The following is an 18,440-nucleotide window of genomic DNA, read 5'->3' on the forward strand; positions in this document are numbered from 1 at the left end:
GTACTATGGAAACAACCGGCAAAACTGCCCAACGCCAAATATCTATTACCGTTAACACAAACGCAGAATCGCTATAGACTCCAGTGCTGCAGGAGTACCTAGTCTGGAGGTCTGACTTAACTTTGGAAACTTATGAGTGGTCTACTTCGGGGCACTGCATGAGACTGACACTTAAGGACGACAAATTGTCTGAGCTGTTGACTAAAGCAGACCCATGCACCTCAGGATCTCATACACCCTCGCAGGGCCAGTTTTAGGGCAGTGCATGTGGTGCATGCGGTGCGGTTGCACCGGGTGCTGACCTGGATCGGGGGGCTTGACCTCAGGGGGGCGCTGTGTTTAGCGATAAATTACTAACCTTGCGATATAAAAGCACCTACTGAAAATGTCCTTGTGCGTCCAGCCTTCAGGAAACAATTAAAATGTCAAGATAACTTAAGTGATTAATGTTCGTGCTAGGGCGAGAGACTGGAGTTTTGTCTAGCGGCAGCTTTGACTCGCCATGCCATAAAGTAGTGTTGAGGGGTAATATGCTTGCTACAAAGAACAGAACTATATTTTCTGTGGACAGCTGACTGGATAAGTAAAGCCAGCCTTTACAAGCGATTTAAAACAAATTAATGCATGTGGAAAGATGAGGGGCACGTTTGCCCGGTGGTAGTGAGGGAATCAGAGGAGAAGATCATGGGGTAGCGCTAAAGCCGGCCCTGACCCACCGCATAATTTATCACTGGAGATGGGTGATACAGTATCACAACTAGAGTGCACTTCCATCTGTCTGAACATAATTACGTACGATTTCTTGACTATCGTGCCGCACCATTTCGCCCTTCGCCTTTCTGCTATCACATATTGCAAAAATGTTGGGAGTCCTGGCATCCACTTATAACCGTGTTTTCCAAAATCCCCGATGTAACGTAGAATTCTATTTCACAAAGTATGTGCAGATCTGTATTTTTTACGAGTTGCATTGCTATATTAGTTTGATTCTAAACTGGATTGTACCACGGACCAAAGAAAAGTAAGCAGTGTTTTGCATGAGTTTTGCAGTCAAGACACACATTCCATTGCAAATCTCTCCCCACAAACAACTCATGGAAATTATACATATTACTTTTGTAAATCTCATGCGGCTTGCCCTTTCGCAAATGTTTGCACCTATTTCCATTCAACGCAAGGATTCCACACAAAACCAGGTCACACTACTTTGTGTAATTTGTGTAACTGTAGTTTACTTGGCTTTGTGTGGAATCATAGGGGTGTTTGCGCTGTTCCTGTGGATTGTATGTGCTTCAATACTGTGCTTGAATCAGCTTTTGGCTAAACTTCCCTTTTCATGCAAAAGTTAATAAACACTATTGTTTGTGCAATATAGCACACCTTTGAATCACATTAGTAAATCTGGGGCCTTGTTTTCCTCTTTCATGCAAAAGTTAATAAACACTATTGTTTGTGCAGTATAGCACCCTTTTGAATCACATTAGTAAATCTGGGGCCTTGTTTTTAATGAAGTGTCTGTATATGGGGTGGGTGGTTATAGTTTCTTAAGATCGCTACTTGTAGCGTCTTCCCCAGCCTGGGTACCCGCCAATGAGTACGCCACACAGGGCCGACACTAGGCATGGGTGTCGCAGACATGTATAGTGCTGCGAGGAATAAGGGAAAGGCACCCTCACCCTCTCCCCGGTTTCACAGCACTGGACCAAAGCTGCGAGGCCCAGGAGAGTTCAAGAAGGGTCCTGCACCATGCAGGTTCAGGAGCACCTTCAACTATTAAAATGTAAACAGCCTTGAATAAGCTAGTGAAGCCCATATTAAAAACCATTTTTTGCAGTTTTGTTTATCAGAAACTTGACTCAAAGGAATGCTTTACATAAACACCGGTTGCATAACACAAGGACAAATGCCCAAGGCCACTGGAATTATGCAGCAAGAGAGAACTAAATTATGCAGCAGGGTTTATTAAATTATGCAGCAGGAAGATTAAAATAATGCAGCATAATGCAGCAAAGTTTGAGATAGTATCAGTTTTTTATTTTGTTATTGTTACACATGTTAACAGCACCAGGGCAAAGGTTTCACCTTATTAGTACTAGTTTAACACCCAAATACAGAGTATGCAGCTAAAAGGTGAACAGTTGACATTTACAATGTGCCTTCCTCTGCACACCAACATTTTTTGTAACCTTTGATCAGGAAACAATTTTTGGGTAAAATCTGTAAACTATGCAGCAAATGATGGATTATGTGGCATTTGCAGCAAATCCATAATCATGCAAAAATGCAGAGGCAGCAGAATCACATAATGTCCGTGGCCCTGTATATTCCTTTATTAGGCACAGGGAGAGTAAGTAGTTTGCCCAGAATCACAGGATGTTGATCCAGTGCCAAGACTTGAACCTGTTTCCTGAATCACAAATCAGCAGCTCCGACTGGAGCGCTACATCCTCTCCTCTCCCCTACTCATGCTCCGGAGCTGTCAAGGGAGTACCCAATGGTATTTATTTTTTACATGATCCCTTTTCAAATTGCTGCTGTATTTTCAGATCAGTGGACAAGGCACATGGAGAGTAGCATTTGCCCAGGATCAAACAGTTGGTTAAATTAGTGGTCTGCTTCTAGGTGCAAAGGCTATATATTTACAGCTGAACTGCTTTTAGGTGACTATACTATGTAACTAGGCACCTCTCTCCTCCAAGGTAATATTCTTTACATTTTTCTAAATCGTGCTAGCAGTTTTCACTTTAAAATAATTAAAAGTACTCCCAATCTTGCCAGAAACGGAGCAGCAGAGCAATAAGTTCAAAAAAGTGATTGCCCAGTTGCACACAATTTGGCCAAATGGAAGGCCGGGATTAAAAGATGTGTACCCTAGTTTCACATTTCCAAATAGTCCAGCAGACCACAGGGAGTATAAGTGATTGTGATAAGGCTTAGGGGCTGCCCCTTCCAGGCAATTGTCACTCTGTTATACCTAGCTTTAGAACACAGTGTTTATTTCCACCATGAACCTCAGATTAGTTGTCAAATATTTATGTTCCATAGTTAAATCGTACCCAGTGAACTAGGTCCTGTGGCAATGGGCACTTGGACAGTATGCATGGTAAATACTGATATTCACCTCTGCTGTTTCAAAGCTTAAGACTGTTTCATTCTATTTGGATACCAAAGTTAAGTTTTATATGTATAACTCGAAAGTTGCTTATTAATATAAATCAACATCAATATATTACTAAAGCTACTATGCATTCCTTACTACAGCTCCTCCTACCAGTCTCTCAAGTAAAGAACTACCACACTCTAATAGGCCGTGACACACAGCTCACATTCATTGTGTGTGCTAGACAGTGGAAGGTGCATACCTTCATTGAATGGACAAAATTGTTTAGTTCTACTTGTGATAAAGTGTCACTCCCTGTCACACAAAAGGCAATGAAATAAAAGATGGTTCTATCACACTTAAGCACTGTGAACCCCTGCCTGCTGTGGCACATCTAGAAGTTATAAGGGATGACTAAACAGTCTGCAACCTGCAGTGGATTTCTGACCATGGCCATTGGTGCCTACTGGAGTTCACAGAATGTTTTTGGTCTCCAATTAAGATCAATGTTTGGCAACCTAATAATGTCCGCACAGGCGGCTCCTCAACAGGAAATGTGTTAAAGAATTTACCCAACTTTGTGCATTTACTAACCACTGCGATATCTACTCTTTGTATCCCACGTGCTCTTTCTGGCCAGATGAGTAACCTTGTTGCCTCACAAATACTGAGCCATGATGAAGTTGTCTTTCGTGCCAGCTCTGTCGAGAAATGGGTCGTGGTAGCAGACATCTGTCGATGTATGCACAACTACAACGGAGTACTGGAAATCACATCTGCCTTAAACAGAAGCGCAATTTACAGGCTAAAGAAGACCTGGGCCAAAGTTTCCAAACAAGTAGGTTAACTCTTTGTATAGTTAGGAATGAAAAGTACGCCTGATGAATTACTGAAGGAGTTAAGCATGCAGCCTATCATTACTGTAACCAGATAGAAATGTATTCTGAAAGTAATAGCTTGTAAATGAACTGGTGCTAAATATGACTAGGCAGATTACTAATGCTTAGCAATGAAAAATTTACTGTATCCATTGCCAGCCAAAAAGTATGCAAGTGTTGGAATTGAAATTTTAGTGTGCTTCACAGCACTTAGAAATACTTAATTTGACGCTTTTGTCCTGCACTGTTTGTGATTCCTCAATAGTAAGTTGTGTTTAATTGTGCTTATCCATAGCTAGGAATGTGTGTAAGTAATGCGATTCAAAGATGAAGGACAACTGTTACCCTCCAAGAGAGGTAATTTTATTTGGAGACCAAGACTATCGCTGGTTATGGAAATGCTTGCTTAGGCCTTCGGAATCCTGTTCTAATGTGGTCACAAATCTAAGGATCCTGGGTTTCTTTTTTCTTTTAATTATTTCTTTTTTTATTTTTAGAGCCAGTGTAGGAAAGTAGCCTCTTTTTGGCATTGTTACCCCCCACTTTTTGCCTGCTGTCAGTGTGTTTTGACTATGATCACTAGCATCCTGCTAACCAGAACACCAGTGACTGTGCTCTCTCCCTCTAAATTTGGTTGCTTGGGTCTTTACTCACCCCACAATCGGCATACTGGTGCCCCTATATAAGTCCCTGGTATATGGTACTTAGGTACCCAGGGCATTGGCACACCAGGGGTTCCCCGTGGGCTACAGCACTTATTGTGCCACTCATGGGAGCCCATTTAAAATGTGTCTGCAGGCCTGCCACTGCAGCCTGCGTGAAAAGGTACATGCACCCTTTCACTACAAGTCACTGCAGCAGGTCACAGTAAGTCACCCCTAAGGTAGGCCCTCCTAGCCCAGAGGGCACGGTGCAGCTACCTGTGTATGAGGGCACCCCTGCATGAGCAGAGGTGCCCCTGCGAACTCCAGCTCCAGTACCCTGGACTTCGTAAGTATGGGGAAGCCAATTTACCTGTGTACTGGACACAGGTCACTTACTATATACAGCTACATAATGGTAACTCTGAACCTGGGCATGTTTGGTATCAAACAGGTTGGAATCATACCCCAATACTGTTGCCATTATTAGTTGTATGATTTCTTACACTCCGGGGGCTCCTTAGAGGACCCCCAGCATTGCTCCTGCCAGTCTTCTGGGGTTTTCTGGGCAGCCCACACTGCTGCCACCCCTCAGACAGGTTTCTGCCCTCCTGCTGCTTGACCAGCTCAAGCAGAGGAAGGCAGAACAAAGGATATCCTTTGGAAGAGAGAGGCAACACCCGCTCCCGTTGTAAGTAGGTGTTACATGGCTTAGGAGGAGTAACCTCCTCAAGCCACTGGTATGCTTTGAAGGGCACATTTGGTTTTCAAATAGGGCTGACCCTCCCCTTGCTTTGGCTAAGGCCTTTTCAAGGTCAAATATTTGCCGTAAAGTCGCCCACCATTTCTTAGAGCGCTCGGAATCAGCAGACACCCACCATTTAGCTATGCAAAGCCTGGCTGATGTAATTAAAATCGAGAACAGCTGCCTTAGGCCTATGCCATGCTCTGGCCCGTACCCTAACATAGCCTTCCCCGTTGTGAGCAGGATCTCATATCCGAGAGCTGCCCTAATCATACTAAGCACCTCAACTCACAACTCCCTTAGGGCAGGACATGCATAGAACATATGTAAAATATATTCCACAATTACTCCACATTTAAAGCATTTAGCTTTATCCGATCTGCTATCCAAGCCCCCACCTCAACAATTTTTCGTGAGTGTAGTAAAGCATACACATTGTCCTAAATTGAAGCAGCCTTAAGTTCACTGAGTGCACGGTACCCTCCACCGTCTCCAATATGTTACCTATCTCTGAGGGCAGCAAACCACAAGAAAGAACTGTACTCCATTTGGCCGCAAGCTGGGAAAGATCGTCTCTTCTCTATTTGCAAAAACCCTGATACATAATACTTATGAGAGAGTCACGGCTGGATCTAACAAGCTTTAACATCACGGAGGAGCCGTCCAGTTCTGCAGGGCCAAGCCCTCTACAGAGACAATAGCCCCTCAGCTGAAAGTATTTGAAAAACTTTTTATGGGAGAGACTGCAGTCGACTTGCAGATTGAAGAACCAAAACCATTAATATCAAACAGTTGCCCCGCAGTAAAAAGCCCTTGTCTTGCCCATACCTTACAGGTGAAATCATGAAAAACGCCCAGAAACACAGAATTATCCCAGAGCTGCGTTTCCTGATGGATTAGCGTTAGAGAGTATATGGAGGAAATTTCCTGCCAGATGGTTACTGAGTCCTGAGCAAAATTGAACTGTACTCTCTTGTAATAATTGGGGTTGGTAATCTGATATAAGAAAAGCTGATGGTCCAAGCCTAAGACTAAACAATAGCAAAAGGCTGATGGGTCTGGTTCTGCCAAAATAAATAGACTGCGTAGACGACCCACAAATGCTGCCCAAAAGTATAGCCTAAAATCTGAGAGTTGTAGCCTGCCCTGCCTATAAGGTAGTTTCAGCTGTTCTACACCATGCCATGCTGTTTATAGCCCCAGATTAAATTACTAATTGCCCCATCTAACTTCTTAAAAAACGAGGTTGGCACTCTAATCGGATTTGCCCGAAAAAGATAGAGGAATTTGGGGAGAACATTAATTTTAATAATGTTACATCGGCTGATGATACTTATTGGTAGTTTATTCAGGACAGCAACTTGGTGATACCATCTTGTAGCAGCGGCTCATAATTTAATTAATTTCTTTTATCTATTCGGGCACTAGGTTTGACCTCCCCATATGAAACCATATTTACCACACTCGGTAGTGGGGTACCATGATTATAATTCAGTAATAAACATTTAGCTACATTCAATTTATAGCCTGACACCGAAACAAATTTTCCAGCCTCGTCCACAATTGATTCCATAGTTATAGATGGTCTGGTAGTAAAAACCGCCACGTCGTCTACATAAGCGCAGACTTGCAGATTACACCCACCTGAGGTCAAGGAATCAATATCAACATTCTTCTGTAACCCCCACAAAAATGGCTCAATATATAGTGAAAACTGAAGAGGAGAAAGCGGGCAGCCTTGTCGGGCATCCCGCTGTATATTAAAAGATTTTGTAGTGATCCCAGTGTAAGTTAACACAGCAGCCGGGGATTGATACAAAGACTATACCCTTTTAGAAAATCGGTCATCTATCCTGACCGCCCCTACTGTGACTCATAAACAGTCCCAGGCTACCCGGTCAAATGCTTTCTCAGCATCTAATAAGATAATTGCCAACTTAGTCGCCTTCTTCTCAGCAATAGCAAATGCTGCAATAGTCGTATTATTATGGCTGGTGGTGTAATGACCAGGAACAAAACCATGTTGTTGTGTAAAAGTAGGGCCAGACGACTGGTCAAGTATTTTGGCGAAGATCTTGGTGTCCGCATTAATAAGCGATATAGGACAATATGAGCCTATCTTTTCTGGAGATTTGCCGTTTCTAAGAAAGACCATGATCTTGGTCAGATTACAAGAGTCCAGGACCTTGTCGACTTCATCGATACGGCGTATGACACTGAGAAAAGGGGGTAGTAAGATACTTTTAAAGACTTCCAATGGGATAGAATCCTCCCTCGCCTCCTTCCAAGAAGGGAGGGCGGCAAGGGCATCTTCCATCTCCCCTGATCTAACATCTACCTGCAGAGATGCCACCTAAGTGGTGTCAGGTTTTAATAGCCCATTGCTCTATATAAGCCCTAAGTCCTTGCATGGACGTATCCGGAGCTTGGCTGTATAGGTCCATATAAAAAAGTGAAAACTGTGTAGCAGTAAATTGAGGAAGAGGGTGGACAAATCCATTGATACCAATAATATACTCAATCGTCCTGCCAGCACTTTTATCAGAAATGTGATGGGCCAGAATACAGACTACTTGCTCCCTGTACTCATATTGCACTGCTTTATTTTTAGTATAGCTAGCCACCACTTTGTCCTTAAGGCTTTGGCCCCTTAGGGATTGTACTCTGATGAGCTGGGCATAAATAGCACACTCTTCAGAATTACCCGACCTAGTAGCTAATGCATGTGCAATTTCCAAAAGCCGTATCTCCTGAACCAGCTTATTGTCCTGGTCCTGCTTGGCCTTGTTTGACTGATAAATATACAGTGCAGTGATACTCCAAAAATAGGCCTTCATTACGTCACAAACTACTAAAGGAGTGGCGGTGCCTAGATTTACCAAAAAGAACTCCTTAAGAACATTAGGCATTACCTGACAGAAATTGGAGCCAGCCAGCAGGTGCCTTGGAAATGGGAATGGAAGCAATTTCGCCCTGGTACTAGTCAGGTTTAGAACAAGAGAGATAGGATTATGATCAAATGAAACCTTAGGGTAAATCTGCATTTCCGCATCCCCCAGACGTGCCCTATTGATATAAATCATATTGATCCTGGAGTAATGTCTATGCGGAGGGGAATAAAAAATTTAGCCAGGCTCTGTGGGAAATAATGCTCGCCTAGTATCTGCAAGCCCATGTGTCCAAGCCAAGTCAAGGATAGTGCCCCTCATTTTAACCATACACCTAGGAGCAGAGTGATTGGTAGAATCTAAACCATAATCCATAACACAATGAAAGTCTCCCATTAGAATCGTCTCCCCAGGCCATTCCAGTAATTCCATGCAAAGGTTGTTAATCGCTGCCGAATCATCTACATTAGGTCCATAAATGGCACAGATCAAAAATGTCACCACAAAAATTATAAGCTGGGCCATCACCCATCTACCCCCTGCGTCTGAGGCCGTTCTGAAAACCTTACATTCTAAATTCTTGGCTGCCAATATGGCTACCCCATGAGGGACACTGACTGTGATGTGGTAGTAATAATGGTATGTCCCAAATCTTTGAGTAGGTGGTGATCCTTATAGGCCAAGTGTGTCTCAGTCAATGAAATTATATGCAGGTTATAGTTTTAATCTGTTCGTGAACCAATTGTCATTTATTTGACGAGGTCAGCCTGGACACGTTCCAACACATTGCTTTTAATCTAACCGTTATTAGCTAACAAGACAAGCCCACATGTGTGGAGCCACCAAGAGAGGTATATGCCCCTCCAGCCCCTTCTCCCCACACCATCTGCACTGATTGTTCTGGTGGATTATACCCCTATACCCCCCAGCCTGCTATGCATGTTCCTCACAGTTTTAAATAGAAAATTCAACACCCACCCCCATACCCTTTCCCCACCTGCCCTCCCTGTTTCTGACTGAACAACCCAGAGAGCCAGCTACTCCATGCCCCATAACACCTTCAAACCCACTGACCTGCCCAAAAGAGTATACCTGCAAGAAAATAAAAAGACGAAGGGCAGATGCCTACCCTCCCAGGCCTAAATCCAGACCCTACCATGTCAGGCAACAAACAATTTGCATATTTGCTAGGAAAGAGAAAGGAAAAAAGAAAAATAAGATTTAAAAAAAGAGAGCAGAAGAGAACAAACACGAAAGCTAACAATAGCTTTAGCTTAGTTACTAAATGCAGCTTTGAGTGCCAGCATGGTTTCTTGTTCTGAAAAACACATCTAGATATGTACATTGTGAATAATTTTGAGTCGTGCCAGCTCCTGCAAGAAGACCTGTGCACTCACAGCTTTAAGAGGGTCTATCATCTGGCCCAGCTTTCACTGTTTGTCCATGGTTGCCCTACAAAGATCTGAGCGAACGAAGATTCAAATGCCTTCCACAGAAGCTGGAGCTGTACGATGAGCTTTCAGCGCAATCGCCTGTCTCAACAAAAAGTTCCCAATAAAGACCAACCTAGGGAAAGAGTACTCAGGACGTGATTGAGAAGGGGATTTGTTCCTATCTTGACTGAGAGGCAGCCGATGAATCCATTGAACCTGTGAATCCATATCCCAGTCTGATAGTTCTGAAAAATGCTTTCCCAAAGAGTTGTAGTATATATTGACGGGGTCACCCCCCTCAGCGCCTTCTAGTATCCCAAACACCCTCAGATTGTTCCTTCTGTGATGATTTTTCAAGTCTTCCAACTTGGACTGTATTAAAGCCAGGTGCTTGTCATGTTGCGTGATGGATGAGGTTGCCGCTGTTGCCACCTCTTCTGCACCCACCACCCGTTGTTATAGCTCTGCAATGTCTGTAAATAGAATACACACTTTGCTATTTACCTAGGTCAGAGACTGCTAAATAGCTGCATTATCAGCTTTAGCTTGTAGATAATGTTGCTGAGGAACTGCTCACTGAATTTGCAACAGCTGCAAGATTGAATATAGAGTGGGTTCCTGAATGTCACTTGTATCCAAGGGATCAGCCATCTCCCCAGCGGTAGGAGGGCAAATGGAACGAGCCAGGTCTGAGGGTTTGCTCTTATCGTCTGGAGATAAAGTGTGATCTAAATGGGATGGAGTATCTGGCGGTGCTCCTGTGGCACAGTGCCCACCACCTTCTCTGTAAGAGGGACCCCAGTATTAGCCAAGGAGGAGGGAGACCCCGCAGTTTACGCTTTTTGTTTTAAATGTCTCCTCTGAGATTGCCAAGTTCTGCAGTGAGCTGCACTTGGCTTTACTGTTGAACGACAGCTTCTTGGCCCGAAGGGTCTGTGGAGAAAGCACTTGTCCAGCTTGCTTCCCTTCAAGCCACCCCATGAGTTGTAGGGATAGCAGCCCCCCCCAGCGCCTGAGTGTTCTGCCATAACTTCAGTTTCTACAATTCCTGAAGGGGGAGGACACAGCCTGGCAGCCATGGACTGTGGTGTTATCTTGTGAACATGCTGCAAGGTTAACAGAGCCAGCAGGTCCCATAACAGGATCCCCCCCCCCCCAGAGTGGCTCAGATCAGTTAACAGAGGCCTTCTCCCAGCAGCGCCCCACTCACTAAGGTGTCTGATAAACTCACTGGGCTCATGGGACAGCCCGGAGTGCACTTGCCAGAAGTTTGCTCCGGAGATGCTGCCGTGGTAGTTACTGATACTTCCTCATTTAGGACCAGATGTAGGTAGGTTTCCTTTTGCGAGATGCAAATTGCGAGTCCCAGCGACTCGCAATTTGCAACTCGCAAAAGGAAATGCAGAAAGGTGTCTCAGACACCTTCTGCGACTCGCTATGGGGTCGAGTCTAGGCACTCACGGGGATGGTGGCCTGCTGGAGACAGCAGACCACCATGTCCGTGACTGCTTTTCAATAAAGCAGTTTTTTTTTTCTCTTTGCAGCCCGTTTTCCTTAAAGGAAAACGAGCTGCAAATAGAAAAAATACCGAAACCTTTTTGTTTCCTTTTTTTTCAGAGTAGGCAGTAGTCCATAGGACCGCTGCCTGCTCTGAAAACATTTTTTTTTTTGCATTCACAAAGGTTGAAGGGGTCCCATGGGGCCCCCTTCCCGTTTGCGAATGAGTTACCATCCACTTCAAGTGGATGGTAACTGCAAGTTGATTTGCGACCGCTTTCGCGGTCACAAATCAACTCTACATCGCGATGCGGTCGCAAATAGGAAGGGAACACCCCTTCCTATTTGCGAGTCGGAATCACATTTTGCGAGTCGGTACCGACTCGCAAAATGTGATTCTGCATCGCGTAAGGGCTTTTGCGCCTGGCAAACGGCTCTGGCCCTTAGTTTCCCCAAGCCGATGCCCGAAAGAGACATCTGGGCTGACAGTTTGCAGTGAGGCAAGGAGGACAGCTACTTTGTTGCAGTGAGGAAATGCCAGCCACTGCCACCTCCAAAGCCTCTGCAACATTGTAGCCTTGTAAAGAAGGTGAGATAAGCCTTCTGACAGGGAGACCTCTCTCTCAGACATGGTGGCTTCCTCCAGTGGATCGGTCGGCAGGCTTGCAGCAGTGCCTGACCCCAGCAGTTTAAGAATGGGATGACCGATACTGGCTAAATGGGGCTCATTGACTGCTGCTGTAACATGCCATTTCCTTGGCATTGATTTGTTCCAGATTCTGGATCCCCTTCACTACTAGAGATGATTTGTTGAATTGTATTCACCTGTCTCAACACAATGGGCATGACCATGCTATTAATATGCAGCCTTACTTGCTTGTTCCAGAGACATCCCATTCCTCAAAACAGTGAGTCAAACTCTCTAAACTACATAAAGTAAAGGTTGTGTGCAAATTTTCAACAAAAAATATTATGGCCTTTACTTCTACTCAATTGAAAGGTATGCAAGTTGCATAGTGCCACTCCAGGGAAGGTGCTGAGTAATCCCTTAGGAATATCCTCTGTTTAATATGCTTGCCAATAGAGGCCAGCGATTAATTTGTGGTATATAAAATATTGTCCTATATCTTTAATCACGTCACCTTTTGTACTTTCACTTGGATTCTAGACTTAATATGGCTGCGGACTTCTCTCAGCCCTTTCTCATCTAGTAAGATGTCAAATGCTTAACTGAATCTTTGTTATCTCATTTAGATGAGCTGACACCACTCACTGCCTCATGCCAGGAACTAGCCTAACTGAGTCATGAGTGGCATTGAGAAGCCATCCTGCGTGTACAACACACTCTAGTTTACAAATATATGTGGTATCAAACAAGTTAAGCACTGCTAAAAAAAAATGCTTAGCTCATCCGATAGGCAATTGATTAACTGTAGTAACATCGCAAGAGTCGTGGTGCGTTAACAACAGCTTATTACTTAATACAGAGTTACACGGTGACAGAGGGAGAACACACAGAAACCCCTCTTCCTTCAACCAACCGTTCCTAACAGTCATACCATCACTTACAATATTCTAAATAGCTAATGCATCATTACATTATATACCAGAATACTCCATGCACAGCGTTCTAAGAGATGACATCTCTTCTATTAACATGTGCATTAATAAAAGTTATTACACATCTTCCCTTCTTATGAACAAAAGAAAAAAAACATGTATGGACTTTATGTGAGAAACCTGTTTGGCTTAATTATAGTTCCGGAACTCCTTTGTCTATGATACCCTTGATGTTGACCACCATCTTCATGTAATAGACTTTCATTGTCTTGTTTACTTATCTCATTACTATAATGAGTTTCTTTATCCTGATCAGATATATTTTGACTTTGACAATTTTGGCTACATTTCACCAATGCCCACTACTTACTTTGACTGCATTCCCATATATTTTCTCTATTCTGACAGGATTGCTGAACTTACGTTTCCCTTTTTTCGCATGTATGGCAGATTTTCTGCAAACCATGTCATCTACATTGAAAGCAACATTTCTTACGCTTTTCCTTTTGTCATACCATTCTTTCTATTTTTCCTGAGTGATTCCTACGTTCCTCTTTACCAAATCCACCAATTGCTCTATGTTATACTCACTCTTTATCCACTTCCACATCCATGCAGGGTGAAAATTAGTATTGACTTTTCTTCCTCTTAGGAGTTCAAAAGGTGAGACCTTGGTGATGGAATGTGGTGCACTAAAAGCATAACATGCTGCACATTGCTTTTACAACATCCAGGTTACTACTCTTGGCCCACTTAACACATTCTCCCACAACTCTGTTCATTCTCTCTACAAGACCATTGGTCTGTGGGTGATGTAGTGAACTTCTCAAACATTTTATGCCACAAGATAGTAGAAAAGACTTGAACTCTTTACTTACATATTGGGTTCCATTGTCTGAAACAATAGATCCAGGAAAACCCTGCCTCAGAAAAGCTTATTTAAGGAACTCCACTATAGTATCGGCATTGGGTTCTCTGACCATTTTGAGCTCACGCCATTTAGAAAAGTAGCCCATTGCAATTATCACATATCTGGAACCTCCTGGTAATGAATCACAAGCACCTGTGACATCAATACCCAATTTGATTCAAGGACCAGATGGCCATTCGACCGGAATTAAGGGTGGAGTGTATGTTTTCAAACTTTTGTCTGCTGATCTACATACCACACATTTCTCCACAACTTCATTTACTTCCATGTCCATTTTTGGCCACCAAAATGAATCACCTATGTGTCTATTGGTAAGAGACTGTCCAGGGTGTCCTTCATGAGCATTTCTTATAATGCTACTCCTTATGGCAATCGGGGGAATACATTTGTCTGACCTCAAAACCATACTGACTTCCACTGATATTTCATCACTTATTTTACAATACGGCTGTAACAATGGTGAATTAACCTTCTCTCTAGGCCACACTTTTTTGACTAACTCTATTATTTGTTGTAACACCTGGTTATTTGACATATCACCTTTCCATTCTTCTTCTGAGCACTCTTTCAGATCCGGTATGTCTAATGAAGCTACAAAACAATTCTAAAAATCTTCTTCCAATTAATCTGTCAATTTTTCACTATTATCATCACACACATCCGTCTCACACAGATAACGTGAATGGAAATCTGCCCTGCAGTTCTTCCCACAGGAATAAATTCTACATCAAAGTGAAATTACAACAGTTTGGTGGATAATCTTAACGCATGAGGGGAACAACACTTGCTGCTCCCACTTAGGATATTAACTAAAGGTTTGAGATCAGTCAGCAATTTAAAGTGCTTTCCCCACATGTAAGTGCGCAGTTTTTCTATGGCTCAGCAGCATGCCAATAACTCTTTTTCAATCACAGAGTAATGTATTTCCACCTCACAAAGTACTCTGGAGGCTAAACCTATGGCATTCTAATTTTTACCAACACTTTGTGTTAACATGACACCAAGCCTGACTTGACTGGTATCAACAGTGATGCAACAAGGTAAATTTAGATCAATTGGCTTAAGTGCTTCTCTTTGACTTAATGTAATTGCAATATTCTGTAAATCCAGTTCACACTCCTTGGTCCCACTAAACCCAAATCCCTCTTTTAACAAATCGCTGATGGGACTACCTTTTGTGGCAAAATCAGGGATAAACCGTGAATAGAATGTGCATAATCCAAGAAATGACTTAACACCACCTTTATCTAAAGGAGGTGTTGCTTCCACAATGGAGTCTGCTAAACCGGGTTTTGGTTCAAATCATTTATCTGAAATAATATGCCCACGATATTCAACATCATTGTATAAAAACTTGCACTTTTCTTTTTTTAATACAGCTCCATGATCTTCAAATGTCTGCAAAACCCTTTTTAGATCTACATTGTGGGTCTCAACGTCCTTAACAAACACTAAGACATCATCCTGAAAAAACCAACACACACTCAATATCCTTCAACATGTTGTCCATTATTCTCTGAAAAACAGAGGCTGCAGAAGCAAGACCAAATGTCATTCTACGATATTGATAGGTACCCATGTGAGAAATAAATGCAGTCATGTGCCTTGATTCCAGATGGAGCTCTACCTGATGATAAGCACTCACCAGATCAAGTTTAGAAAAGACAGTGGCACATGCTGTGCTGGCAAATAGATCAGACATCTTGGATAGAGGATGAGCATCTATCCAGATTTCTTTATTTAGGGATCTGAGCTCCACAGAGACCCAAAGTTGACCACACTTCTTAAGTGCCACCACTAAAAGCGAGAGCCAGAGTGATGATTCCGTTGGCTCAATAATACCCTTCTTGCAAAGAGACTTGAGTTCCTTTTCAAAATCTTTCCACTTATGCTGCCCAGCTCCTCACCAAACACTGTGGGATATCTTTTGCACCAATCAACATCCGCATCACCACAATCCACAACAAGTATTTGCTACTTGCTTTCTGCCTTGGGAATCATTACAAACAATCCTTGATGAAACCATCCTAGTATATTAAGCCCTTGTACAGCAACATAAACCTTTCCTTTGATTTTCCTCCCCTTAAATTGTAAAACATCTTAAAAATATCCCATTAATTATATTTTCCACCCTTCATAAGAGACTGGAGACCTGCCTGGAGGTAGTAATATTTTGTCAACCCATGTGTCAGAAAGTAGCTTTTGTGTGATCATTGTGATTCATACCAATAGTTTAAATGTTTTGTCTCCTACTTGAATGTCCACTACAGGGTCAACACACAATCTCGGATCGCCAGCTTGAGGTTCTTTCCCCAGTGTGGTTTGTCCTGTGGTAGCAGAGACAGCTTCAACAGCCACACCACTCATATCATTCAAATCTAAATCGGAATCAGGCTCTGATTCTATAACACAGCCTATCGATTTTTTGATGTTCTAGTTTTTTAGACAGCCTTTTGCAAAATGTCCCACTTTCATACAGTAATTGCAAATGATATTAACTTCAGGACATTTGCTACCTTTAACATGCAGAGACTTTCCACACCTGAAACACATTACTATTAGCAGTAGAAAGACTTTCACTTCTGACCCCTTTGAATACATGTATTTTCCTGTTGTATGTACCTGGTTGGCGAGACTTTCCCACTTTTACAGCACTTACTACAGCTACTAGTTTGTCATCAAATTCTTTTACAGAGATTTATGAAATGTCAATCATTTTTGCCATTTTGATTGCCTCCTCTAACGAAGGGTTGCCTAAAGCAAGTAGTTTTTGTCTTATTTGTTTGTCCTTACACACACACAAACTGATCCCTAATGAGTTGGTCAGTGAAATTAATTGAGCCTTCGCAATTAACCTGTGCAATTTGGAAATATAAGCATCAACATCTTTATCTGTACTTTGCTTCCTCTGAAAAAATGTATTTCTTAATACCATTAAACTAGGCTGCTTGTCAAAACGTAGCTTGCGTTTATTAACTGCTTGTGCATATTCATCCATGTATTCACCTTCATTTTCTGGAAAAAATAAAAAGATCTTCCTTCAAATCCTGACAAATGTGAAAGCAAGCATTTTGTTCATTCAGCCCTAAACCTTGATGCTTCAAATTGCTCCTACATATGTCTCAAAAGCATCAACCCCCCCCCCCCCCATTTACAAGTCAATATGTGTTATTACTTAATAACTGGATTACTTCACAATCTGTTGTACAACACTAGTATATGCGCTACACTCACTTGTATAAGAAATTAAATCTCATTTTATTTTAGAATTGCGTTTAACCCTATCCTTTTTTTTTGTATATATATATATACATATTGTTGGACCTGGCTTTTTGACAGGGACATCCCCAAACTTTTTGCCTCCTTCCTCCTATTTTGTTCTGACCTGTCGTTGTTGGCTTTTGACCTCTGGGCACTTTACCACTGCTAACCAGTGCTAAAGTGCATATGCTCTCTGTGTAAATTGTACTACTGATTGGTTTATCCATGATTGACTATTTAATTTACTTGTAAGTCCCTGGTAGAGTGCACTACATGTGCCTAGGGCAGGTAGATTAAATGCTACTAGTGGGCCTGCAGCACTGGTTGTGCCACCCACCTCAGTAGCCCCTTAACCTTGTCTCAGGCCTGCCATTGCAAGGCCTGTGTGTGCAGTTTCACTGCCACTTCGACTTGGCATTTAAAGGTACTTGCCAAGCCTAGAACTCCCCTTTTTCTATACATAAGTCACCCCTAATGTGTGCCCTAGGTAACCCCTAGAGCAGGGTGCTGTGTGGATAAAAGGCAGGACATGTACTTGTGTGGTTATATGTCCTGGTAGTGTAAAACTCCTAAATTCGTTTTTACACTACTGTGAGGCCTGCTCCCTTCATAGGCTAACATTGGGGCTGCTCTCATACATTGTTGAAGTAGCAGCTGCTGATCTGAAAGGAGCAGGAAGTATGGCCAGAATGGTAATATAAAGTCCTGCTGACTGGTGAAGTCGGATTTAATATTACTATTCTAGAAATGCCACTTTTAGAAAGTGAGCATTTCTTTGCACTAAAACCTTGTTGTGCCCTTCAATCCACGTCTGGCTAGGTTTAGTTGACAGCTCCTTGTGCATTCACTCAGACACACCCCAAACACAGGGTACTCAGCCTCACTTGCATACATCTGCATTTTGAATGGGTCTTCCTGGGCTGGGAGGGTGGAGGGCCTGCCCTCACACAAAGGACTGCCACACACCCCTGCTGGGACTCTGGCAGACAGGATTGAACTGAAAGGGGGCTTGGTGCATTTCTTAGACACTGTTTGAAGTCACCCCCACTTCAAAGGCACAACTTAGTATAAAACAGGGCCTCTGCCCTACCTCATCAGACACTTGCTGGAGAAGAAACCTAAACCAGAAACTACATCCTGCCAAGAAGAACTGCCTGGCTTCTCAAAGGACTCACCTGTCTGCTTTTCTACAAAGGACTGCTGCCTTGCTGTTGGCCTGCTGCCTTGCTGAACTCTTGTCTGGCTGTAAAAGTGCTCTCCAAGGGCTTGGATAGAGCTTGCCTCCTGTTCCCTGAAGTCTCAGGACCAAAAAGACTTTTCTCTTCCTCTTGGACGCTCTGTGCGCCGAACTTTTCGACGCACAGCTTGTTCGCTGCAAGAAAAACGCCGCACACCGACGCTGATCGACGCGACACCTTCGGGACGACCGAAACTTTGAAGCACGGCCTCGCAAGGACAACGCCGCCCGACTTCCCGGGAGAAATCGACGCGACGCCTGCCATGAGA

At 43.1% G+C, this 18,440-nt stretch overlaps 1 protein-coding gene across 1 annotated transcript in view; it reads left to right on the forward strand.

Moving 5' to 3' along the window:
- The window catches only part of RASGRF2 (Ras protein specific guanine nucleotide releasing factor 2), a 1,901,930-nt gene that overhangs the window by 1,608,576 nt on the left and 274,914 nt on the right, over positions 1 to 18,440 (forward strand). Inside the window, exon 23 of the mRNA XM_069224559.1 lies at positions 3,741 to 3,938. Within this exon, the coding sequence (XP_069080660.1) occupies positions 3,741 to 3,938 (198 nt within the window). The remainder of the gene's footprint in view (positions 1 to 3,740; positions 3,939 to 18,440) is intronic.

This window comes from Pleurodeles waltl, chromosome 1_1, assembly GCF_031143425.1.
Source record: "Pleurodeles waltl isolate 20211129_DDA chromosome 1_1, aPleWal1.hap1.20221129, whole genome shotgun sequence".
NCBI lineage: Eukaryota > Metazoa > Chordata > Amphibia > Caudata > Salamandridae > Pleurodeles > Pleurodeles waltl.